At 40.3% G+C, this 26,441-nt stretch overlaps 1 protein-coding gene across 1 annotated transcript in view; it reads left to right on the forward strand.

Annotated features, from left to right (window-relative positions):
- Positions 1-26,441, forward strand: part of Snap91 (synaptosome associated protein 91) — a 114,389-nt gene that overhangs the window by 59,070 nt on the left and 28,878 nt on the right. The window contains exons 8-15 of the mRNA XM_070010822.1: positions 1,464-1,570; positions 4,539-4,580; positions 10,917-10,987; positions 16,050-16,077; positions 19,518-19,627; positions 21,672-21,784; positions 25,717-25,731; positions 25,873-26,040. Of these exons, the coding sequence (XP_069866923.1) occupies positions 1,464-1,570; positions 4,539-4,580; positions 10,917-10,987; positions 16,050-16,077; positions 19,518-19,627; positions 21,672-21,784; positions 25,717-25,731; positions 25,873-26,040 (654 nt within the window). The remainder of the gene's footprint in view (positions 1-1,463; positions 1,571-4,538; positions 4,581-10,916; positions 10,988-16,049; positions 16,078-19,517; positions 19,628-21,671; positions 21,785-25,716; positions 25,732-25,872; positions 26,041-26,441) is intronic.

Below are 26,441 nucleotides of genomic sequence, written 5' to 3' on the forward strand. Positions count from 1 at the left end.
TTCTAATAGAAAGAAATAACCTTAGATTGTAGTAAAGAAACATAGTCCCTTGCAAGAAATTGTGTGAATATTTTTTTCAAGAGAGAAAAGGAAAACTGTGTCTTACCAAAATAAGTCTTTTTAAATTATATTTTTATTATCTTTACATAGTTGAACAAATGGGTTACAATTCAACATATCAGTTTATAATCATCTTGAAAAATCATCTTTGTTTTCCAATTTTTAGACTGAAACAAAGATTTCTTTCCTGCCAACATATCAGTAACATTAGAAATCAGGATAATACAGATAAAGAAAATGTCCTCAGATTTAACTGTGTTTTAAAAGCCTCACTTCTTTCTCGAATCTTAGAGGTAGAAACCAATACTTTTTGTTTCCTTGATCTCTTTTGCTTCCTTTAAGTGTCCTTCAGGGGAGGCCTGTGTTAACAGTAAAATCACTCAGTGACTGTCAACAGAAGGTAATGAGTAGCTGCCCTGGATAATTAGTTTTTTGAGTAATTATATATCTTCAAGCTTTTCTTGAGAAAATTAAAAATACTTTGAGGTAGTCAAATTACATGCTGAGGAACAGAGAGCTCTCAAGTGTGAGAGAGGATGAAAGTAGTGCTCGAGTAACCAGTGAAAGTGTGAAATAAGGAACGGGGTACGAGCAGGACCATCGGGTGTCATACAGAGTCGCCTGGTCCTGTTGTGGTGTTTACTACCATGCTGCCATCTGCAATGCAGTACTTGGTTTGAAATGAATTGGGGAAGTGTTGTGATTATAACAGAGCTATTGAGCCATAAGGATCATGAATTCTTGTCTTGGTGGTACAAAGGAGAACAGGGAAGTGGTTCTATTTGTCTGTAAAGCTAATGGCTGAGAAAGAGATCGGATTATGGACAAGGAAATCAGAAAAGGTTTGCTAAGCCAAATGTTTTACCTAGTCTGTTACTTTATAACTGAAAGATACATTATTGCCATTTGCGGGAAATAATTTATGAACCAGAAAAGTATCAACTTATAGTTGATACAGAAAGTTTAGAGTATAGAAAGCTTGAAGAATTCTTTAATGTAGGATGACTCATAGATTATTGGTTTATGGTGTGCTGAATATTGGTTTATGATGAGTTAGGAAGAAAGTATGAATGCCGTAAAATGCAGTCATTAACTTCTGAGGTTGTTTCTAGAAGGAATGTACTGTCTCAGAGACCAATACATGGTGTACATGGGATACCCAGAGCATGCAGTTAATCCATGTGACTCTTCACATATTCTACTTTAATTCTTTTTCTCTTATCTATAAATCATTTCATGTGAGACAAATTATTATCTTAGCCCATAGCATTTTTCTTAAGCTATTCAGGTGCACCTCTGGTTGAGTAGTTTCAGTACTCATGGTTGCATGTAGTAATCCCAACGTGCCCTTAGAAGAAAATAGGATACTCTTCTCAAATTGCTCATTGATGGATCTCTTCTAGAAAAGTTTTTTGAAATGAAGAAAGGACAATGTAAAGATGCCCTAGAAATTTACAAGCGATTTCTCACAAGGATGACGCGAGTGTCCGAATTTCTCAAGGTTGCCGAGGTGAGTAATAGCTTTTGTGGGAATTTGATTTAAAAGCTCTTAGCTCATGTGTGTATAATATATAATCTGGCAAGACCTCTGCCACTGGGAGCTGTCGTATGCTCACCAGTCAGGTGAGCATTCTGCCTTTAATGAACGTTCCACAGCTCAGAAGCTAGTTGCTGCCCAGCTAATGAAAGAGCGGTTCACTCTTAAATTCCATCTGATGTCTATTTTCTGTTACAAGAAAGTGCTTCTTTTTATTGAACCCTTGGTTTTTCTCTAGAAAAGTTTATGCTTTCTTTCTTAATGTGTGTGTGTGTTCTAAATTCTGACCCTCCTTCCAGTATTGGTGACCTTAAATACAATGAAAGAGGAAAACAAATTATAATTCATTTTAAAAAGCTTGTAAATTGTTTCTGAAGGGTATTTAGACTTAATTACTTCATGACTATACAGCTGTTGTTTCTATGGTTATCTGCAAGAGGATAAAACCTGATCATGGCTTCACATTGATATTGGCAATATTGGCATTGTTGATGTAGTGCGTTGGCAGGATCACCAGTGGGATTTATCCTATATAGCAACTGACCGATTTCGATTTTGAAAATACAATATAAAGACAATCACTTAATAAACACAACTTCAAAAGTACTACAGTACATATATTATCTTTCAAATTTCATTAATTCACAGAAGTAATAATTTTAGCATCCAAACTTGAGACCCACAAACTATCACTAAATGAAAATTCTTGAGCTTTGCCACATATGACATGTAGTCAGAATAAAGATTTCCCTTTGCTATAATAAGGCAAATAAATGTAGGCACTGGCTTAAATAAAAAACAATAAATGAATAATAATAAATATATTATGCTCATAGGTATGCTCATAGGTATTTTCTAATGGTTATTGAGAACCATAGATTGTCTTTTTGGGAAAGAATAGCATTGCTCACATGTGTTTTCCTTTGCTCTATATGGGTTTTATTGTTTGTATTTGGTATGATTGCTCCCGTGGTTTAAGTATAGTTATCAAGGTAGCCTGATAAAATTTGCTGAATTCTTTCTGGGAAAGGATTGGTTATGTCCAGACACTCAGCACAGAAGATTACTTCATATTCCCCTACCCATCCCAGGTTGCCTGCTCCTGGTTTTCCCCTGAGTTGGTGTACATGAGCCAGAAGCTGGCAGCTGACAGAGACCTGGTTCTCTAATCGACATCACATGGGCACTGACACATAAATTTTGACTTCATGGCTGATGTCATGCACTCGTTAGTACATGCCACATTGACACCATTGGGAGCCATGCAGAAATCGCTTCTCATTTTAAGAATGTCTTAAAACAACTGAATATAAGTATTGTATTTTTATTTGAACATTGTGAATAAAACTTCTGCTTAAACGTTTTAAGTTATCTTTAAGTAGTTATACAAAGGGATGTCAGTTCAACATGTCAGTTGATGAGTACAGTGCATCTTGATCAATGGAAGACTTTTTATAGCATAGGTGATAATTTGAAGGAATCATTTTATTAAACATTTAAACCACAGTGGGATATTCCTAATCACTTGTGTTTCCTTTCATATTTAAATTGCATTATCTACCATTTGAACACATGGCTTTAAGGCAACATTGAATGGTTTGGTTATGATTGGTTAAGATAGAAACTGTTCAATAAATTTATAGACCCTCTGTCTTTCCAAACAATACTCATGCCATATTCATACGTATGGCTTGCCCTTGATAGCTAAGATGCAGTCTAGAGAGATTTTTTTTTAATATCTCTACACCATCATTTTTTTTTTACAGAAATGGGACTGGAACTAGTGCTCAGGAGTAGAGTGGTATCTAGCATGTATGAGACTCTGGGTTAGATTCAGGGAACCAGAAAACCAAACCACCAATACAGACACATTGGCTACTTGGAAAATATTAATAATAAATTGTCCATCTTATAGACTTGTTGAACAATTTCATGGAAATACTCAAATTTCCAGAGGCATAGTTTGAAGGGCAGGAAAATTACTGTGTCTTAGATTCTTATATCCAAGTTTCTTTAGGCAGAGACAGCTGAAATGTTGTAAAAGGGTTGCTTTATAGGTAGGCATTTCTGCTAAACAGTTTTCCTTTTATAGAAGCAAGTTATTCTTAGTTTACTATTCCCGGGTAAGTATCAGACTTGTAGGCGTTGTATCTCCCTGAATACTTGCGGACAAAAAGTGGTGAGATTTATACCTCTCATTTCCCCTCTGTCATTGGTTCCCTTGTGATTCAGAAGTTCAGAGCAGTGAAAATACAACATTGACCAGAGAGAGAGAGAGAGAAGCTAGTGCTCTACCACTTGAACCACAGCCTCACTTGTGACTCATCTTTTTGGGTACTTCAGTGGAGATAAGAGTTTCACAGACTTGGTTTCTCCAGGCTGGCTTTTAACCATGATCTTCAGATCTCAGCCTCCTGAGCAGCTAGAATTACAGTTGTCACCCACTGCCCTGCCCAGTTTCTAGATTTTTGACTGGTTATGGACAATGCCTTCAAATTTTATGCTTCAATGTCTTTTCATTTGTTTCTGGCTTCCAGTAAAATTCTAGGTATTTGTTATAACCATACTGTTGAAATCATTTTTCTAGTCTATTGAGTAGGAAACTGCATAAGGGATATAGGATATATGGTAATATATACATTTATATAAACATATATAAATAAAGAGAACTCTTTTACATCAAGATTTAGCTGCAGTTTTAACAGCTGTCAATGAGCTTCCACATTGGTTAATTTTTGGGTGCCAAAAATTTGAAAAATTTTTTAAATCCCCCTTACTTGGGAGATGGGAAAGAAAGAAGGGATGACATTGATCAAGATGTATTGTGTCTCAAATTGCTATGTCAAACAGAAACCCTTTTGTGTACATGCCTGAAGATAATTTAAAAATAAAAAAACAAAAATCCCATTTAGTAATTTTTTTATTTTTTTTTAATCCGCAGCAAGTTGGTATTGATAAAGGGGACATCCCCGACCTCACTCAGGTAAGTGACTCCACTTAGAAGAGTCAGCACACATGCATTCATTCTCTGAGTAGAACCAGAGATGGGCAGGCTCTTGCAAGTTTGTGACTGAATTTTAATCAGTTGACCCATTCTCTTAGAAATTATTCTATCTTACTAATTTTTATTTTGGAGGTAATAGGCAGATTTTCTTGCCTGAAATCTGAGGTCTTCTCATTGTTGAACTTGAATCAAAAGAAAGCCTGGAATGATGTTATTAAAAGGGCCTGAGGCCTAGCTCTGGCTCCTCATAGACATAAGAACTGTCTGTGTACTTGTGCTCCTAGTTTTCACCATATCCCTGAAATGGAGGAGGGACGTAAAGAGCAAAACCTGAATCACAATTCATTTGTATTCATTCTGCTTCCTTTTGAAGAGGAGGGATCTCTCTATATGAAAGAGTATTTTTTAGAAGTCATGGTAGAAGATGAGTTATTTTTCTGGGGCTGGTCTAGTAATGACAACATCCCTAGAAACTTCCTTACCAGCTCTTCTATCTATCAAGCGTATAGTGCAGAGCTCCTGTTACACAATCACCGCCGCCACAGATCGGCACGCACACCCGTCCTGTGAGCCTCTCACAGCGGAGGGAGCTGCTCCTGTGTAACCAGATGCAATGGCAAATGTCTGTCCTGAACTCAACACATCCTTTGACTAGATGGTGGTAAAAAGGTGGAAGAGAATTAGAGCTACCACCTGGTATACTAATGCTGAATATATTCACACACATAGATATTCATGTACAAGAATCTCTTTATAAACTGAGATTCACTGTAATAAAGAAAATGGTCAACTCCTCTGTATGGTATTCTCACAATTTAAAAAAAAGAAAATGGTCACAATATAATTTCCCACTTTTTAAAAGTGGTATGTTTCAAAATTTCTCTTGTATTTACAGTACATTGGGATATTATACATCTAAAGTAATGTTAATCTTTCAATTTTTCTTAACCATTATGGAAATCTAATGAGCTGGTCTTCTAAATTTGTGTTAATGACATAGAAGATATTGAAAATTCTTCATGCATAAAATTCAGACAGCAGTTCAGAACATGATAGAATTGTGTATTGTTCTAATTGAAAAATTGGGAAATATTACCTTTATAATAGTAGTTTAAAAATTGGGAAATAGCTTCTATTATTATGGTAACCAGAATATTAGTTTCAATGTGTTGGCTCCTACTTGAAAATACTAATATCTGAGTGCACAGCTGGATCAAGTACTGGTATCATTTGAGTATGACTAAGATTCAATGTACATGAAATATTTAGAAATCAATTTATTACAGGTAGATTTATCTTTATGATCTTAAATATTATAATAACATAAAAGCAAATAAAATAATTCTCTTCTTTTTCCATAAATCACAAATATATATATGTATATATTTTTGCTAACTATCCTGGATGACATATAAGTGTTTACTTTTATGAGGTGGATATTAATAGATTTTAGAAGCAGCAAGTCATCTTTCTTTTTACACTCTGCACAGCCCTCACTTTGAGATAAGTGAGAAACGAGGTATTTTTCAAGCCTGGCATTCAGGTAGGAGCAGGTGCTTGTTTAAGACTGTGCAGTCTAAACTTTAGGAAAGATTTAAGGGGCTGCTTAAGGAGCTCTTCATTTCCCCAGTTCAGAAATGATGTCATTGAAAGATTCATGTCCTTGGGTTTAATTTTTAGTCGTATATTTATTGCAACTTTCATAATCCTAAGAATTTCACAAACAGCTGGGCACCAGTGGCTCCAGTTTAGGAGGCTGGGATCTGAAGATCAAGGTCTGAAGCCAGGGCGGCAATGATCTTGAGACTCTTACCTCCAGTTAACCACCAAAAAAAAAAAAAATCTGGAAGTAGAGCTGTGGTTCAAGTAATAGAGCACTAGCCTTGAGCAAACAAAACAAAACAAAACAAAACTCTGGGACAACACTCAGGCCCTGAGTTCAAGCCCCAAGTCCATCACAAAAGAAAAAATAATTTCAGCTGTATGCTTTCATGATTTGGGACGCATACTTTACCCTCAAAGAAATAAAACCGTGCCCTGGGTCTAATGGAGAGCTGTCCTATGATAGAGATTTATTAGAATCTGTTGGCCCTGCTGGCTTCTGCTTCTTTTGACTTAGAGCCAGGTGAGGTTCCAAATTCACATTTCTTTCTTTTTTTTTAGTGATAGTGTTATTACCTTTAAAGACTTACAATTAACAAATCAGTTTCTGAATACAAGGCTTCCTGACCCTTCCCGCTCCCTGCTCCCACCCTCCTCCATGCATCTCCCATCCTCTTCAATGCACCAACATTCCTCGTGATCATTTCATTGGACTCTGAGTGAGTTTTCTAAGGAATGACACTGTTTCTATTCTCCCCTGCCAATACCACACACTCGTGTACACTTGCATACCACCTAGTACATGTTTACTTATATATTTATCACATTCATCTTCAATTTCCCGCATTAAAAACCTCTCTAGTTAGGTTTCTCTTGTAGACATTTCAGTTCCAGTGCAGTAGTACGTTGTGGCTCTGTAGGCAATTTGTGGCTTCTTGTGGGATCATTAGCAACAGACAGCTAGGCACCCCCCCATAATTGTTCCTTAGAGCCCCTTCCCCAGGTCTAAGCTAGGGAATTAAGCCCACTAGGACAGGTCTGAGCCGCAAAGCAAAACAGTCTGGGCATCATCATCTATTAGATCATGTTAGCATTAACCTGGAGATGGGGCCTGCATAGCAGGCTGGGTGGACCCCATTTAACTCCCTCAGATTAGGTTCTGCTGTATCTAAGGCTCCTCCCTGGCTCACCTGGCATGGAATCTAGCCACAGTGATGGACAGAAATACTTGGGGAAAGAGGAACAGAGGGGGGGTCTAGTGAGCATGAGGTCAGCCCAGTGACTGAGGGCAGAAAGGAGATAGCTCACCCAGACAAGAGCGCCATTCCTCGCACAGCAAAATGGAAGAGGGATTCAGCGTGTACCTTTTATGTTAAAGAATGTGTTATTATGAGTATGGCTATCTGTAGCCCTGTTCAACTGTGCATATAAAATAATCACAGTTTACATGGCACATAATGAAACATTCAAAAGATCTTTAAATTTTGTATTTAGAAGTCAACATGGTATCGGGGTGAAATATTTCTGCTCAGCACATCAAATAATTTCTTAGACCTACCGATCAAAATTTTGAATGATCTATTAATTGCATTGTTTCTATTTGATTTTAATGATGCTTTATCTAAGTCACTTTAAACTTAAATTATCTAAAGCATCTACATTGGATATGGGTGCTTTCATTCTGATTCCTGGTGTGTAATCAGCTGTGAATTATTTCAAGAAAAGAATTTGGTTTTGTGTGTGTGTGTGTGTGTGTGTGTGTGTGTGTGTGTGTGTGTGTGTGTGTGTGTGTGTGTGTGTGTTCCAAATTTTAAATATATCCATTAATAAAAACTACCATAGGTTTTGATGGCAGGAATTTTGGTTGACCTGAAATCTACTGGTAAAGAAAAGCCACCTGTTAAAGACTGGACCCCTTCTGCATGGGTAACCATGGCTCATTGCTGTCACCTCTTAGCCTCCTGGGTTGATGTCTTGTTTTTGGCTTGGAGTTTCTTCTGACTGATCTGTTGACTTTGCATTTTTAAATGCACAAGACAACACTTTGTTACCATAAACTACTCTTACAAGAGCAGAGGCATTCTGGAAGTTTTGCTACTTTGAAGTTTAGGAGATCATTGATGTTCACCTCCTGTCTCATGCCTTGGTATTTTGTTTTCTTGTAGGAACTTTAAGGAACTTTAAAAGAGAGAATACTACCTTTTCTTGTTAGCTCATGTTTTTAATCTCTGTGATTATATACACCATGTATTTTTCTGAAATAGTATTTTAAAGCTAGGTATACCAAAGAATTGCACTTTTTACATTGAAGTTCACATTCAGAGGACTCTAGTCTTCTAACCTGAAAGAAGTTCTATGACTTGAAAACATGAAAAGTTTGGGTTCATATATCCAGGCTTTCATTCCATCATCAAAATCCTCATCAATTCATCAGATACAAATTCATCTTAAAATGGTCAGGCCATTCTAGGCTTTTCTTATTCAGGTTACAATGTGCATTTATTAGTGAAGACACATTCTTTATAATGTAGAACCTACCTGACATAGAGAGAAAATTTTCCTTTATCTCTCCTACAAATTCATTTTTTTTAAATTTTATTTTATTTTATTTGAGAACATACTGTACAGAGGGGCTACAATTACATGGGCAGGATAATGCATACATTTCTTACCAAGCATTGCAGCCTCCTCCTTTGTTTACCCTTCAGCTCCCTTCCCAACCTCCCCCCTCCCCCCACCCAATTATACCCCCCTCCCCCCCCCACACCGACATTGTAAAGTTGGTCTACAAATTCATTTTTTAAATCTGAGTGTAGGATGGGCACCAGTGGTTCATGCATGTAGTCTACACTCCGAAAGCAGAGGGAGAGAGAATCATGGTTCAAGGCCAGTCCAGGTAAAACTTCTCAGGACCCAGTGTCTGCCAGCAGCTGGGTATACACCTGTCATCCTGGCTACACAGCAGGCTGGGGTGGGAGAACGGCAGTTCAGGCCAGCCCAGACAACAGAAAAGCTGACCCTATCCAATAGAGAAAGCTGGGTACAATGGCACACACCTGTCATCCCAGCCACAAAGAGGGTGAGATCAGGCTAAACCCAGCAAAACACCAGAAATTACTGGAACAAAAAAAGAGGGCTAGAGACATAGGTCAATACTAAAATACCTGCCTAGATCACACAAAGCCCTGAGTTCAAACCCCACTACTGACAAATGATAGATAGATAGATAGATAGATAGATAGATAGATAGATAGATAGATAGATAGATAGATAGATAGATAGATAGATATGTATAATAATTTCTATAACTATGTGCTTTAGTTCACTTAACAATTTGCATTTATGGTGATTGTATACAAATGTATGTATGTAAAAATCTCATAAATGTTGAGTTTGAGTACTATTCGTAAGAAGAAAAATATAATTCTATGAGCTGATTTAACAGCACAGTTACTAGATTTCTTCAAAAATAGTTTTATAGTGTTTTAAAAACTACAAAGGTTTAATATATTAAAAAGAACAGTTATTATGAGTTAATATACCTGTAAATGTCATTAGATGTTTCATTTGTGAAATATTTTTCTTTGAATGCCTGTGCTTTTGTTAATATCTTGTTGGAGTAAGACTATTTGAGAATGATAAAATAAATCTCTTAGACTGGTTGGAATATTTGTATGAACCTATTTTTCCAATATACAGTAAAATATCACTTTGTATTGCCTAAAATTTCATTGTTAGATTTCAGGTTTTTGTTTTTGTTTTCTCTCTGCTGGGGATTGAACTCAGGGCCTCAAGCTTGCTAGGCAGGCACTCTTACCACTGAACCATTCCTCCAGCCCTATATTTTACTTATAGAAACACTAAAAAACTTTTAAACAAGAGTTGAGCTATAGTAAATCTGCTAATACATAGTACTCTATTATAGCATTATTATATTTGCTAGGTACTATATAGTATGTCTCTTAACTGAAGAACTCAATAATGAGAAAATGTATGTGTGTGTGTGTGTGTGTCTGTGTCTGTGTCTGTGTACACACCAGTCCTGGGGCTTGAACTCAAAGCTTGGACACTGTCCCAGAGCTTTTTGCTTAAGGCTAGTGCTCTCCACTTCCGACTTTTTGGGAGTTCATTGGCGATAAGAGTCCCACAGACTTTCCTGCCTGATTAACTTCAAACTGTGATCCTCAGATCTCAGCTTCCTGAGTATCTAGAATTACAGGTGTGACCGACCACTGATGCATGGCCAGAAAAATCTTAATTTTTATCAACTATTAAAGTTGTGTTTTTCCCCCTCTGCTTTCACTTTTAAAAATATGGTAACAATATTTTAGTCAGGCATTTTCACAATTCTGTCCATTTGGACTGGGGTACAAGTAACTGTTCTATTTTCACTGTGTTTTGGGGGAAGGGGGGGTGAACTTGACTCGAGTTTACTGCATGTAAGTAATGTCATAGTGGAAACCTGCCTGGCGTAACCTCTTCACTGAGACCATGCTGTGATGGTACTTGTTATGCAGTGGGGTTTGAGTGTATTCAAGATGGACCTGTATGAGAGCCATGGAATTGAATGAGTGCCAAGAGAATCCGGAATGAAATGACCTCCGAGGGTCAGGATCCACCCCTAGACTTCCGCTGTACAGAGTCGTGGTGATGTGCTGGTGTTGGCTTTAAATTAGAACAATGCAGACACTTATTCTCACTTTCTTATTGTAGGCTCCCAGCAGTCTTATGGAGACCCTTGAACAGCATCTAAATACATTAGAAGGAAAGAAACCCGGAAACAAGTACGCATTAGTTGTATATTCTAAGTAAGATAAGAAAAACTCAGGTTGCTGCTAGTCATGAGACTTGTCATGTACAGCTTACGCTTCTGCAGTTTCCGTGTGCGTGTTGTTGTCACTCTAAGGGGTTCCCTGGGGACCCGCTGAGCTGCCTGTCCAGTTACAACAGACTATATGAGCTCACACACCTGCAGGTAATGCAGCAAATCAGTCATGTTCTTGCCTTGAGTGAACCTGTTCATACACGTATTGCCCATGAGAAGGAATTCATAAAGCGAAGAGAAAAGAGTTGTTCAGACTTAAAAATTAAAACTGCTATGGTTGGTGGTGATTTATAAAAGCAATAATAATTTCACAAGTCTCCTTTCACCAGCCTCAGTGGGGTTAAAAGCAGACCTCAAGTGCTTTCTAGAGTCCAATTTCTCCTTCCTTGAACCCTGAGCTGCGGCCTGCTGCTGACCTCCTACTCAGAGATCTCTTCCAGGGAGTGGCACCAAAGCAGGGCTAAGTTGCATATTGCTGGATTTTTCCCCCCTCTGGGAACTTGTATTTTGACCTTTTCCTTCACTGCCTGCAGAAAATGTCCAAGTTCTATACTTTTCCATCTCCCCAGTAGAAGTAAAGCTTGAGGCTTCCCAGTTTTGGTGTCTTGTTCAGACTTTGCTTCTGCTGACCTTGGGCCTGACATTGTCCTGTGTCCTGGTGGAGGCCATGTCTGGCCCTTCCTTCTTCTTTCCCTCTTGAATCAGGAACTTTTTTTTTTTTTTTGCCTTGGAAACTTTCAGGACTTTTTCTGGTTCCAAAGGTCAGGACCTAGTTTATACTTCATCTCAACGTGGACCGGTGCTTTTTCTGCAGAGTCAGTTGGAATGTGTTGTTGATGAGACCATGGCAGCTGCATGAACTGGGGGTCCGTCCTGACCCCACATTGGATCGTGACAGCTCTGTCAACTTGGGACTTCTTCCAGGCCCTTCTTTAGAGCTTTATCTTATCATTTCCCTGTTCCTTTTTTTATTGTTTTTTCCTTAGGTAAATGTTATCTCTGTTGTTTTTTTTCCAAGTTGGCATGTTTCAGTGAGAGCAGTGGGGATGGATCTGTTGCAGGCAGGGATGGCAGAGCTGCTTGGAGGGGTGGCTGGCAGGATCTCTCCAGGGTGCTGCCCAGCTTGTTACCCAACACAGCCCCGGATCTGCTCCTCATTTGGGGGTGGATGTGGATGGTCAGGTCATTGACGTGAAAACACATGAAATCACAATATAATTCAATGGCAACTGCCCCATGCCAATTCTTTTGGGGCCCACCTTCTTGCGGGGTATCTAGGAAGCCATATGAGTTGCTTATACAAGTGGAGGCAGAGAGCTGAGAAGCATCCTTGCTCCAGTGGTTAAAGTTCAGGAACTATGCAACCGCCCCTAGAAGCAGTCACCTCCTTCAGAGCGCCACACTGTTCCCCACCCCACCCCCGGGGTCCTCTGTACTCCAGACAGGCCCATAATGAACGCTGGCTTCTTATCAAAGCTGCCTTTCAGCAGTCAAAGGCTAAATTAACCCCTTCCTAGCTGGCTTCTGTCCTCAGCCCCAACTCAAAAAAAAAAAAAATCTCCATTTGCCCCCTTGTGGCTATTGCGAGGTGTTTCTAGAAAAATTATCCATCCACATTTAAATTTAGTTGCATGTCTGGAGAAACAGAACAGAAATTCTAAGAAATTCTTCTTAGAGTAATTTTTTCTCTCCTTTAAAACCATTTTATTTATTTTCTGATATGGCTGAAACCACATTTGAATTTGGCTCTTGCTACTCCCTGTTTCAAAAATATCTGAGCAAGCCAGGTGCCGTGGCTCATGTCTGTGATGCTGGCCACTCAGGAGACTGAGTTCTGAGCATCAAGATTCCAAGCTGGCCTGGACAGAAAAGTCCATAAGACTCTTATCACCAATAAACTACTTTTTTAAAAAAGCCAGAAATGGAGCTATGGTTCAAGTGGTAGAGTTGTTAGCCTTGAGCAAAAGAAGCTCAGGGACAGTGCCCAGGCCCAGCACACACACACACACACACACACACACACACACACACACACACACACACACACACACACACACACACACACACACACACACACACACACACACACACACACACACACACACACACACACACACACACACACACACACACACACACACACACACAATGTGTATATATGGGTATGGATATATACATAGAAAGATGCGCTATAGTAGTTAACTATTTTTTTCTCTGTATATTTGTGCTTACCTGGGAACTTAAGTGAAGGGTGAGTACTATGTTGAGTAATTACTAAAAATGCAATAGGAACACCTGTTAGTATCCCACATTTGGTATTTGAATATTTTTGTTCGTGTGTATCTGTTTTAACATTACACTTTATTTTTGTCTCTTAAAGTGACTGGCATAAATAGTTTTATTTTCCTTTGGTCTTCTCAGATCACAACTAATAGCTATTTTAGGATAAACGTTCCTCTGGATCTTAGAAATCAAAGATTTTTCATCTGTCAAGTGAGCAGAACGATGTCCCTGTGAGATAACAGAAGTGTTAACAGGCAATTTTCTAAAGAAAATTATTTGCAGTTGTCCTTTGTCAGCCAGTAGCATTATAACATTAATCGAGCCTCTCTTAACATATAGAACGAAGCATTTGCAAATATCGGCTATGGAAAGCATGTACATTCTTTAGTACTTATGTCCAGGATGGTTACATTTTAAATTGTATGCAATGCTACATGACAAACCTTGTATATTGTCTGTTTCACAAGGTAAAAGACCAATTTATTTTATTCTGTATGTGGGTATTCTTAAGTGTTGAGAGTATAGGAAACCCAAAATAAGTCATTTGTATTGAAATTATTTAGAAGTTGTAGACAAATTTTTTTACATATCTATTTTTTCTGGCTAGCATTGATACTTAAAACCAGATAGTGATTATTGTTTTGAATCAAATAAGAAATAACAAAATTTCCTCTTTTGACAGCTGACAGGTACCATATTAAAAGAAAACATTACCATTTGCTATGATCATAGCAAAAATTTAAAAATCCATAGATCTGTTCTGTGGCTTGTTATAGAATTTAGAGTAGATTGCCCGACATAAACATTTTGTAGAGTTTTTCTAGTGCAACTAGTTTTCTCTAGGCAAAATTCTAACTAGAAGTATTGTCTATATATAAAATATCATAGTCTTTTCTTTCATAAAGGACAATGACCAGGGCTGAGAAGGTGGCTCAGGGATAGTGTACTTGCCTTGCATGCATGAGGCCCTGGGTTTGATTCCTCAGCACCACATAAGCAGAACAAGCCAGATGTGGTGCAGTGGCTCAAGTGGTAGAGCACTAGCCTTGAGCAGAAGTGCTGAGGGACAGCACCCAGGCCCAGAGTTCAAGCCCCATGACCAAAAAAAAAAAAAAGGACCAACAGTAAGACAGAAAATTAAGCAAGAAACATGTAAGAAGCAACCATCTATGTGTTGTGTAAAAGAGAAATGAACAAATGTTCTAGGCACCTGGTGTTTTCAGTGTGTCAGACTAGACTGGGCAGCAGACAGACTCGAGCAGTCCTGAAGTCACCAGGAAGCAATAATACAACTTGGGCAAGGTGTCCACCTCTCTGACCTATGAGCAGTGCCCTCGATTTCAATCCATGGTTAGTGGTACTCTCTAAAGCGATAGTCCCTAATATAAATCACGACAAAGACCAGATCTGTTCCCTGGAAACAGAGGTCTTGACAGCTTAGTTGAAGAGAAAGTAATTTATTAAGACTAATGGTTAGTGTGTTGCCTTCAAAATGACATTTATATACACTCACTTAAAATTTCAAATAATACAAGAATAATAGAGAAAATGCCTAGAGCTATATAAAGTGCTAGGGGCATAAAACAAAGGAATGAAGCCAGGTGTTGGTGGCTCCTGCCTGTAATCCGAGCTACTCCACAGGCTGAAATCTAAGGATCGCTGTTCAAAGCCAGCCTCCCAAAAAACTGGAAGTAGAGCTATGGCTCCAGTGGTAGAGCACTAGCCTTGAGCAGACTAGCTAAGGCCCTGCATTCAAGCCCCAGTGCTGGCACAGAAAGAGGGAAGGAGGGATGAATTTCTTCCTTAGTATCCAGTTGTGAAGGCAGGTAGTAAGCCAGACAGTCAGAATGCAGTAAGTGGACAATAGCTCAACCACAATGGTAGGAGATTTGCTTGTGTCTACTTGTCCCCCGGGATTACTATAAATATCATTTAGTATTAGCACTCTTGAAGAAGTTGGCAAATTAATTGCTGTGTCAATTATGACTTTTTATACACTGCTCTGTATTCTTTTATAGCAGGATAGCTCAGTGCTGTTTTATTCTTTATGCTTTATTCTTGCTATAGGATAGAAAATACATCAAAATACATTTTGGAAGCGCTTACTTTTTCTCAATTATCTTTCTCAATTCTTTGTTTCTCATTGTTCTCATATGGCAAAGAATTGATTTCTGAAACTAACTCAAGAAATTGATTGATTGTAACAATGGTTTTTATGATTTGTTGGTCTTGCTTTTTGAAGAGATTAGGTTATTATTTTCTTGGGTTTTTATCTAAACTTAGCTCTCTATTCCATAAATGAAAAGGAGAAATGACAGAAGTAGAGAAATAGTTAGCCGAAACCTCATGCAAGAATTTTCAACTTCGTTCAGCACTTGATTTTTAGGTTCTTATTTTTCTGCCAATACAGAGAATACGAAATTCCTTTTTCTCAGTAGTAAATCCTTGGAAATGAGCAGTTAAATAGAAACCTGTGCCTCCTATTGAACCACATTGTAATGACTTCCTGCTGACTTTGATTTGCTACTGCTACAGAGAGGAATGGAAACCCCTTTTGTTCATTGTTTCATTATTCATTGTTCCACCAACTCAAATGCACAAAATGTAAACTGTTCAGGTCAAGCATTTGGGAGACATATGCAAAGCATTTTAACGTCTGATGATGTCCTATCAAACTGAAGTGCTTCTGCAAGGGATGGATGGAAAATTGGCTGAGATGTTCTCATATTGTCTTTTAGGTCTGGTGCTCCCTCTCCATTAAGTAAGGTAAGTTTGTTTTCTGTTGGATTTTTTTTAACTGTCTTTGAATACAGATCAGTGGCATCAATTATATCCGTATTGCTGTATATGAAATCATCACACCATGCCTTTCCAGAACTTTCCATCTTCCAAAAGATGGAAGTCCATGCTCCTTAACAGTAGTTTCCCATTCCTGGCTTCCAGTCCTGACAAACCCCAACTTACTTTTTGTCCCTAAGATTTGATTATTCTAGGTACCTCACATAAGCAGACTCAAACAGCATCTCTCCTTTTGTGATTTTACTCAATGCATCTCCAAGGGCCAGTGGTATTGTGGCACTGTCCCAGGTCACCTTCCTGGACCATAGTTCCCAAGTCCTTCTGCCTTCCCCACACACACACTTCATTGTTTTCCACCTTTTGTGCTATAAGCATGAGTGGGAAACAGATCTGTTTTAGACCCTCCCTTCAATTCTTTGGTCTTTATACAAAGAAGTAGAATTGCTGGGTCGTATGAATTAAATTTTCAGAGAAAAGGTGAGTTACATTTTTATGTATTAGTTCCTCAGTCCAGTAGAGCTTATTAGATGTCTTCTAGGCCTCCGTTGGACTTGTTTCTAAACTAGGAAACATTTTTTGTGCCTTCATATTTACAAATAAAAACAAGTATATCAGTATATCAAAGTATATCAGTATATCAAAACCTTTCACATATGCAGAGTCACAACCCATGAGAAAGGTCAGACACGAGATCTTGTGGTTGCATTGAGGGAGAAGAAACTGTTAACTAGGCATGTTTCCTTTATTTATTTTTTTTGGGGGGTCCAGTTGTGGGGCCTGAACTCTGGGTCTGGGCGCTGTCCCTCAGCTCTTCAGCTCAAGGCTAGCGCTCTACCACTTGAGCCACAGCGCCACTTCCGGCTTTTTTCTTTTTGCTTATGTGGTGGTGAGGAATTGAACCCAGGGCATCATGCATGCAAGGCAAAAGCGCTCTACCACTGAACTACCTTCCCAGTCCATGTGTCCTTTTCGAAGCCTGCCTGCTAGATCTGCTAGAATAATCGGAATCTTTTTTGTTTTTTTAAATTTCCATGTCTCTTTTGAGACACCCTGAGGATGGATTGGGCTGTGAGTGAGAGAACATTCCCTTCCGTAGATCCGTCGTTCACATCTGCCATTGTATTTTCCAGGCAATCATGGGCCAGGTGTGTTCCTCCCTCACGAGATCGCTGTCACTACAGAGGGTGGTGACAACAGGGCCGGTGACTCTCAGGCATTGCAGGCTGTGCCAGGGCCTGGCTGCACTGCCTGCCTATGAGTCCCACAGGAGTCAACCCCATAGAACTCCATCATGAAGCTCAATAAACAAATACGCAGAAAGCTTTCTGGCTGTTCTGAGAGAAAGCCACACCTGAAATCATTAACGGGTGTGCTTAAACCGTCCTCTGGGCTCATCTGCTTCACCTTCTGGCCGAAGAAAGTGCTGCTGATGTTTTCTTTTTATAATATTAGGGTTACTTGTCTTCTGTTTTCCTAGCTCTTGTGTCTCCTCAGAGATTTCGTGGCATTTGAAAGGGCTTTTATAGCCTGGCATGTCTGTGTTTATGTTGGTGGTGATCGTTTGCCATTGAAGTCTCAGTGTGGTTTTATATCATCACTACTTCTGGATTTATTTAGATATATTGGTTAGGAATAAAAGTCATTTTTGGAGGACTTGCTCATGGCTACAATGGGTAATGTACAGGTAACTTCAGCTAGTTTTTTTTTTTCAATTCTGTATTCCATTTGGATCTGAACTTTTGTTGACGAGAGAGGCAATTTCCTGAGCGATCATGTTCAAACTGTTCATGGGTTTGTCTTGAAACACTGAGTGCTTAATAATTGCCTATCTGTTGAATTTTTACTTCCTGATTTGTTATACTCATGGATGAGTAAACAGACAAATACTATGGAATTTGAAAGTTTCCATACATTTTTTTTCTTTAACCTCTTCTTTAAAATTATTTGTTTAAAACTTCCTTTAAAAGCCAGGTGCCGATGGCTCATACCTGTAATCCTAGTTACTCAGAGGCCAAGATACAAGGATCAAAGTTCAAAGCCAGCCAGAGCAGGAAAGTCCGTGAGACTGTTATCTTCATTTGACCACCAAAAACCAGAAGCGGAGCTGTGGCTCAATTAGTAGTGTACTAGCACTAAGTAAAAGAAGCTCAGGGACAGCACCCAGGTCCTAAGTTCAAGCCACAGGACTGACACAAGAAAAACAACAACAACAACAAAACTTCCTTTAAATCTGTTTTGTTGGAAATCACATGTCTAATTAGGGTGGCAACTGATAGCCTTTCCTAGTTAATTCTAGTTACTGTTGTATCATTGTTGTTGTTATAGCTCATTTCCCCTTATAGACCCTAACCACAAGTATACTGTTTTGAAATGTTCCAGTAATATTTCTCTTCTAAATACATGGAAAATTAAATGTAGTCTGTAAAATAGAATTTGGATGCATACTACACAAAATTTATAGTTTGTTAATATATTAGTTGACCATAAACTTTTAAAAATTGGGGGAGAGCCAGGTGCCAGTGGCTCACATCTGTAATCCAAGCTACTCAGGAGGCTGAGATCTGAGGATTGCATTTCTAAACTAGCCTGGGCAGACATATCAAGGGAGTCTCATTTCCAATGAACCATCAAAAAGCTGGCAGTGGAGGTGTGGATTATGTGGTAAGGTGACAGCCTTGGACAGAAAAAGCTACGCAAGTATACAAGGCCCTGAGTTTAAGACCCAAGACTGGCACCAAAAAAAAAAAAAAGAAAAGAGAAAATTCCAGGAAAACAAGGTTTAAGTTTTATTTCATTAATTATGTTTTCCCCACTCTTAGCAAGGATTAGATATAGACACAGTATCTTCAAGCTGCTGTCTAGTAAGACTTTCCCTGAAGTCTAGTTAGGATGAAAAGTGAGGAAATGGCCCTGATTTTATAGCAGTTTTTATAGGTGATCATTTTCAGCAGCTAGAAAGATCTTCCCCAGTCATTTAAAATTCACCAAGTACATACAGTTAGCTTTCATTCTAAGAGAATGCAAGTCGTTGCAACATTGGGCCAAATGCATTCTCAGATTTTTGTGTAAAACCTGAGGCAGGCTTTGTCCAATAAGGATGAGTCACTACAGTTCTTAGTTACTGTCCCTTCGCTTTTTTGCTCAAGGCTAGTACTGCACCACGTGAGCCACAGCTGCACTTCCAGCTTTTTGGTGGTTAATTGGTGATCAAAAGTCTCCCAGACTTCTCCTGCTTGGGCTGGCTTTGAACCACCATCCTCAGATGAACTCAGCTTCTTGAGCATCTAGGATTCCAGGCGTGAGCCACTGGTGCCGGGAGAGTCATTGGTCTGCAAAGCAAAAGCACTGCTCCTCTGTGCCCTAGCCTGCGATCTGCCGTGATCACGTGTGTGCATCTTCTCTTACAGTCCTCCCCAGTCACCACTGCCACGTCGCCTAACTCCACACCAGCTAAAACCATCGACACGTCCCCGCCCGTCGATTTATTTGCAACGGCATCTGCGGCTGTGCCCGTCAGGTTAGTCTGTTATCTGTGGCCGTCAGCTGTCAGCTGTCTGTTACTGTATGTGGGGCAGGCTTGGGGTTTACTGCTAGGGTCTGCACACAGAGGTTTTCTTCAGATGAACTCTGGTTCTAATCAGACGGATTGAGGCAGAGTCATTTTTTTTTTTGCTCCACAAAGGTAAGTTCTTTGACCCACTTGATCATGAGAACGCCCTGGCCTGTGGGAAAGGCCTTCCCATGCATACATTGAGCCCCGTAGAAGGATGGCGCTCTTCTGATTGGCTGACTTGGACATTTTCTACTAAACTCTTCGCTTGGGACATGTCAAGGTGTTTTGAAAGGCTTTCAGAGCAAACACAAACTTTGTGCTGTAGGTGGATGTGCTGGCATGCTCAAGGAGCTCGAACTCTGGTGGCTGGAAGAGGCCTTTGGGGGTGTTTTAAGGCCACTTTTAGTGCACCTCTCCACGAGGGCTGTTTGGAGGAAGGTGGGGACAGAGGGCTCTGCAAACCTCCCAGGATTGCTTATGAAGGATGAGGACTCCCTGAGGTTCTTTGCCTTCAGAGGATTCTGGCCTCCCTTTCCGTGATCTGTGACTCTGTTTATGAAAGCCTTTGTCTAGAGATGTGGATCTTGAACTGTGAGAGAAAGCCGTGTGTGTGTACTGCTCATGGAGTGCTTCGGTCGCCGTTCATAGAGCCAGCTTTACAACAGCCAGCCCAGGCTGGAGATGAGCCCAGGGCTTCGTGGCTGACAGGCAAGCATGCCACTACTGAGCTGCACCTCCAGCCCCTGACTCAACTAATACTCTTGACAATAAATATGCCCTCTTTTCTGTTCCTCCATCCAGCTATGGTTATGAAAAGGACATTGAAACCAGTCACTTTCAGGGGTTTTGAAATGGCTTTTGAAAGTAGCAGTGTCGTTTCTTCAAAAGTATGTTACTTGGCGATCCAGGAACCAGAGGCTCATGCCTGTAATCTTAGGTACTCAGGAGGCTGAGATCTGGAGGATCGTGATTTGAAGCCTGCCAGGGCAGAAAAGTGCATGAGATATCATCTCTAAAATAATCCAAAAGAGTCTTAAACTCCCAGTTCCTGCTAGGGGAGCAGGAAATGTTGCTGTCTGCCATTTCTCCCTATTTAATTCTTGCTTTATGAAAATGATTGCTTACTAAAACTTTTTAAAGTAAAATAACCCACAAAAACCAGGGCTTACGTGATAGTGTACCCATCTAATAAGCATGAGGCCCTGAGCTCAAACCCCAAGACTGTAAAGTGTATCACTCAGAAATAATATGTATTTAAAAGAAGATAAAGTGGCTTCTTATGAAGACAAATAGAGAGCCTGGGGCTCTATAATTGGGCGCCTCATGTGGTAAGCTCCACTCTGAGTTCATCTGTGAATTCAGTGAGGGTCTTGTTAAACGAAGACTTTGCTGCGGTAGCATGAGAATAAGCCTGCCATCCCACGTTTCTAAGAAGGAGCATGGACACAGAGAGCATGGAGCCCATATTCTAAGCAGGGAAACTTGGGCTTCTCTTTGGGACCTATGCAGATAAACAAGCTTTGATCAGCCCCCCCCCCCACAGCTGAGAAAGAAACTGCAGCAGTCATTTTAGATGCGTCTTCTCACAGGCAAACTTGATGTCATTAGTATAATTAGGAAAAGGGTAAGATAGCAATTATTTAGTATTCTTTGGTCCATAATGTTTTTTTCTCAAGCATAATTTTCCTACACACACACAAAAATAGTTTGAAAATGAAGAAAAGATAACCTGAAGGTTACGATGCTCATTTTCCTATAGAAGATGGCCCGGGGTTCAAATCCAGCTCACTCTCTGCTTTTTGTCCCTGATGTTTTGCTGGCGTGAAGTCGCCCTCCCCCCGGGAGCGCCAGCCCTGCTCTGTGCTATGCTGCTGTACTTCCCAAAACACTAGTCTTCCATGAGACTTGAGATATCCCAAACCCCTGATCTTGTCTGTGTACGCCTTGTCAAACAGTTTTACACTGTTTCACATTTCCACCTCTGATTCTGATGTTCCCTTCTGCTCAGTGCTTCCAAGCCATCGAGTGATCTCCTGGACCTCCAGCCAGCCTTCTCTTCCGGAGGAGCAGCGGCTGCAGCCCCTGCAGCACCACCTGCCGGCGGAGCCACGGCCTGGGGAGGTAAGTAGAGTTGGCCCTTACTCTGCCAGTTCTCCTCTGGCTAGTGAGGCTGCTGCTTTCCTCTGAGCTGTCATGGTTGTATTTACCTTCTGGTTATTCCTCCCATCCCCCATGCTGTTAGAAAATGTGTAGAGAAAATGCTGAGCATGGCATTTCCTGATTGAAATATATACTGCAGGTCGGGGGAAGGCAGAGAATCTAGAGTCCAGCTTGCGTGTTCAGGTAGCCAATTGTTCTTACTTCAAAAGTTGGAAGAAAGGAAGTCTTTGCCTTGGTGATTCTAAACCTGCAGTGATGTTTGCAGTATGCCTCTAGACATTCACATCTATGTTTGCAGTATGCCTCTAGACATTCACATCTACAACATTGCATATTCCCATGACGTTGTGAAGTGCTTAGAGACAGTACGTCTGATTTGATCTTGTCTGGGGTGATTCCTGGACCCATGTAGGTTGGGCTGGGCTTTATCCACTGTGTTTGACTTCAGACAGTTCAAGTTGCTTCCTGCTGCATTGATTAAGTGAGAGGAATCATGTTTGACTGCTTGATTCCCATCTGATTCACGGATCTCAAAAAAATCAACCTCCTCTAGGTATTCAATGAAAATGCTTAATACTAGCATAAAATTAATTACTTCATAAGCCTGGGAATTGCATGGCACTATTTTTAACACTAGGCCCTACAGCAGTGAACTATCAGAATAACATTTTCAGAAAGGCTAAGATGTGAAGCACACAACTATAAAAGCAACATAGGTAAAAGACTTAGTAGCCAGTCATACAGTAAAGCTGGTTTAGAGTATTTTGAGGGATTTACTATATTTACAGAGACTTGAAAAGGAATATTAGAAGAAGATGGCCAGGTTAGATTCAAAACTGTTATGAGGAAAAAAAAACATTGAGGATTTGTTTTTCAACTACCAGTATTACCCATCGCTAGCAGATAATAAGATCTGATTTAATATAATCCTTTAATTGTATTATATTTTATATTATTTATTATATTATTTATTAGCAATAAATAACGAAATCCAATGCAGTTACCTTGCCCAAAATAATTAAATCATCCCTGGCTGGGTTTATTACAAGCGCATAAGATCTAGAGTCCACTCTGGTCAGGAGCTTGCTTTCTAGGAATTTCAGAGGCTGTTGCTCCAGGTGACTAAATGATGGCAAAGCCCCGGGGCCAGAGATCACCACCCTGCTGCTGGTGCTATGGGGTTCTGTGTGGAGCCTGTGTCTGCAGCTAGGACTGCTGGGCATAGAAACACAAAGGGTACCCACTGTCCCTCTGCTGGGCTTACCCAGTCCTTCCTGAGCCCACCCTGTGCTGTGGGTCTCTTAATACCATCAAGGGCAAAGGGATCTGGGAGGTGGACATGAATACAGAAGTGTTGCTGTTTTATTTGGCGCTTTTTTTTGCCATGTTGGCCCTCCCCACGGCTGGGAAAGAGAGAAGAGAGAGAGCTGGGAAAGAAAGAGAGCTGGGAAAGAGAAGAGAAGAGAAGAGCTGAGAAAGAGCTGAGAAAGTGGCTTTTTTTAACTTCCAATTGTTATATTCTGGAATCTCAAAATTTACAAGGAGATAAGTGTATGAACAAGAAACTACTTCAAACTGAAATGTAGGAGAGATAAAGATAAATAAGGCAAATATAAATCGGTTAGAATAGTTTTTAAAAAGTGCATTCTGTAATTTCTTGATCTTGTTTTCAAGATTTTTACTAAAAAAAAAATAACAGAAAAGTAGTTAAGAAAAATGTGTAATTATAGGGCTGGGAAGGTGGCTCAGTGGTAGAGTGCTTGTCTTGCATGTATGAGGCCCTGGGTTCAATTCCTCAGCACCACATATGCAGAAAAAAAAAAGTCTAAAAGAAAAATGTGTAATTATAACCCCAAATTTTTTAGTATTGGCTTATTTCCATTTTGTGCATTTAGGCCTTCTCTATTGAGATGTTCAATTTCTAAAGCTGTGATAGCTATCAATTTTTAAACAAAATTATTCTTACTGTAATTTAATTTTATTAAATTTTAATTAAGGAAAACATTGCTGAAGAAGTTTCATCAGGGTATGTAATCTGTTATCCTGAGCTTTATCTTTTAAATAGTTTGTTTCAATTTGCTGCCAATTTATTTTCATAATGAGTGCCTTACTGTTTAAGTGTTTTTCAATCCACATCCTTAAATTTTCTCCGCCATGAAACTCATATACAAGGCTTTAATAAAACTTTGATAATTAAAAACTTAGTTTTAATAATACATTTGTTGGTTTCCACAAAAGACGGATTGGCCATCTACAAAAGGGTTACTTTTATTTCAACCATTCTGGAGGTACTTTTCTGTTTTCTATACTGCCCACTAGAGGGGGCACTTTTTTCCTAGTTGCTGTGGAACTGCTATGCTGAGAGCACAGAGGCTTTGGACTTCTGTCTCAACAAAGTATCTAGAATCAGAGTCACAGCACAATGGAAAAGGTAATGGGAAAGTTCTCTCATTGCTAAATAAATGATCAAACTTTATAAGCCTTAAGAAATTGAAGTCGTTTCTAAACTGAAATGGAAAAGTACTCCCCTTTCTAGTTTTTATATTTTAGAACATATGCCTAACAAATAGGTAAGAAGGGAATAAAAACAAAACTGTGAGGCCTGTGTTGCTTTGGAAGTAGTTGGTTTTCTGCTGTTAGTATAGTTTAATGAATGTAATTGTTTTCCATATCAGAGTTGGGTTTCTTGGTCTTTTAAATGCCTTCTGAAATTTTGGTTGCCTTGGTTCTCCCTGAAAACATAGTCCCCCCCCCCCCCCCATGAATTTCAGTGGCATTTCTTCATGATTAAAATACATTTGTAATGACATTTGCTGATGCACTTAGGAGCCCAGGGGAGGGGGGAGGGAGTGTTGCGCACCAGGCCTGAGTGTACCTAAGAATGCTGCTCCGAGGTGGTTTGAAGATGCTGACTGTAGTTCTGTTCTTGAAGTGGAAACCCGGCTGCATACCGACCTCAGCAAGAGCAAAACATTTTAAGGCCTCATAATCTCTCTTTGTTTTCATCTTTAAAATGATCCTGGTAAGGCTGAGGGTGATGGCTCAAGACTCTAATGCTTTGAGAGGTGGAGGTTTGGAGGACTAGAGTTCGTGGCCCAATAGGAAGCTCAGGGTCCAGGCCAGACCAGACAACAGCACAAGACCCTCAAATTATCTAGAGGAAAACAGGCTAGGGTTATGGCTCAGTGGTAGAGAGCCTGCTTGGGAAGTCTGAGGCCGAGTTCAACTCCTAGTACCATATAATAATAGCAATAGTAATAATGATCATTTTAATATGATCATTATGCTTCTAAGTGTTAAGATTATACATTACATTGAAAAATACCTGCTAATGAGAAACTTACGAAACAGAAAATAGTTTAGAGCTATTTTTTTTCCTGATACCTACACCTGTGTTCTATTTTGGTTTTTTAAAACTATATTTGGTACGTTCTATTTTCTAAACCGCAGCTACCATGCAGCCTCTGTTATTCACTGGTATTCCAGGTATAAGTGACCGGTCAAATAAAGAGAATCAGGGAGGCTCAACTAACTCCCCTCTCTTGGGAATTGATGTAGTGTAGCATAAGCAGTCAGAGCAGATGAAATGGTCAGGCTGTTAGCAAACACATTGACATGTCACGGTGGTTGAGGCCGGGCTTCAGGTAAGTCTGTGGACTTCCCTGTCCTCAGTTTGCACACCTGTAACACTGGAACTTTGATCTGGAGACAAAGGCCCCTTCCAACTTGACAGTGTCATCCTACGAGTGGGTGGGGTGTTGGTGTTTTAATCACAAATGGCCTGGAAAGGAAACCCAAAGCTAAAGTTCCTTCTGTGGGTGCCTCCCCTGCTTGAATGAGTGTCTCAGCTCTAGCTCTTCTTTCTCCCTATGCTGCCCGCTGGACATTGGCAGACCTTTTGGGAGAGGGTGAGTATCCCTGTACGTTTTCGCTTCTCATGAGAACTGTCTGCATCTTCAGAACTGTCCTCGTCTACACTTTCTGAGTCTGGGTATCTTCTGTCCTTTCCCTTCTCTTCCCCTTTGCTCTCTGTCTCTGATGCACTGCAGATTCTTTGGCTGGGCTGTCCTCTGTCCCCTCCGAAGCACAGATTTCAGACCCCTTCGCTCCAGAGCCCACCCCTTCCACCACGACTGCAGAAGCAGCCCCGGCCTCCGCCCCAGCCGCCACCACCCCCGCGGTGCCGGTGGCCTCCTCGGACGTGGATCTCTTTGGAGGTTAGTGTCCTCGTGGTGCGCAGACATCCCCGGCAGAGAGGCATTCCACTCTGGCCATGTGACACAGCGGTGTGGCCATGCACAGGGACTTCCTTGGGTTCCACGCCACACACACGTCTTGCTAACCTGGTCAGCCTACCTCTGCTTCCTCCACCCCCCCCCCCCCCGGGGATCTGACATGAAGGGCTTGGCTGCTTCCAGATCTCCCTGCACTCCCGGAGAAAATGTGCAGACTGGCAGAGGCATCCTGGCCTCAATCGTGTCCGAACACTCAGGGCAAAAGCCCCAGGTCCTCTAGACAGCAGGCTTCCTGGGGAATGGGTTGAGGTTGTCCATCTCTGTGGCGTTTAGCTTGCTCCCACCATGGAAGAAGTTGGGCCCTTCTGCCCTGGGCACTGGGA

Source organism: Dipodomys merriami, unplaced genomic scaffold, assembly GCF_024711535.1.
Source record: "Dipodomys merriami isolate MVZ:Mamm:240054 unplaced genomic scaffold, mDipMer1.0.p SCAF_8, whole genome shotgun sequence".
In the NCBI taxonomy this organism is placed as follows: Eukaryota; Metazoa; Chordata; class Mammalia; order Rodentia; family Heteromyidae; genus Dipodomys; species Dipodomys merriami.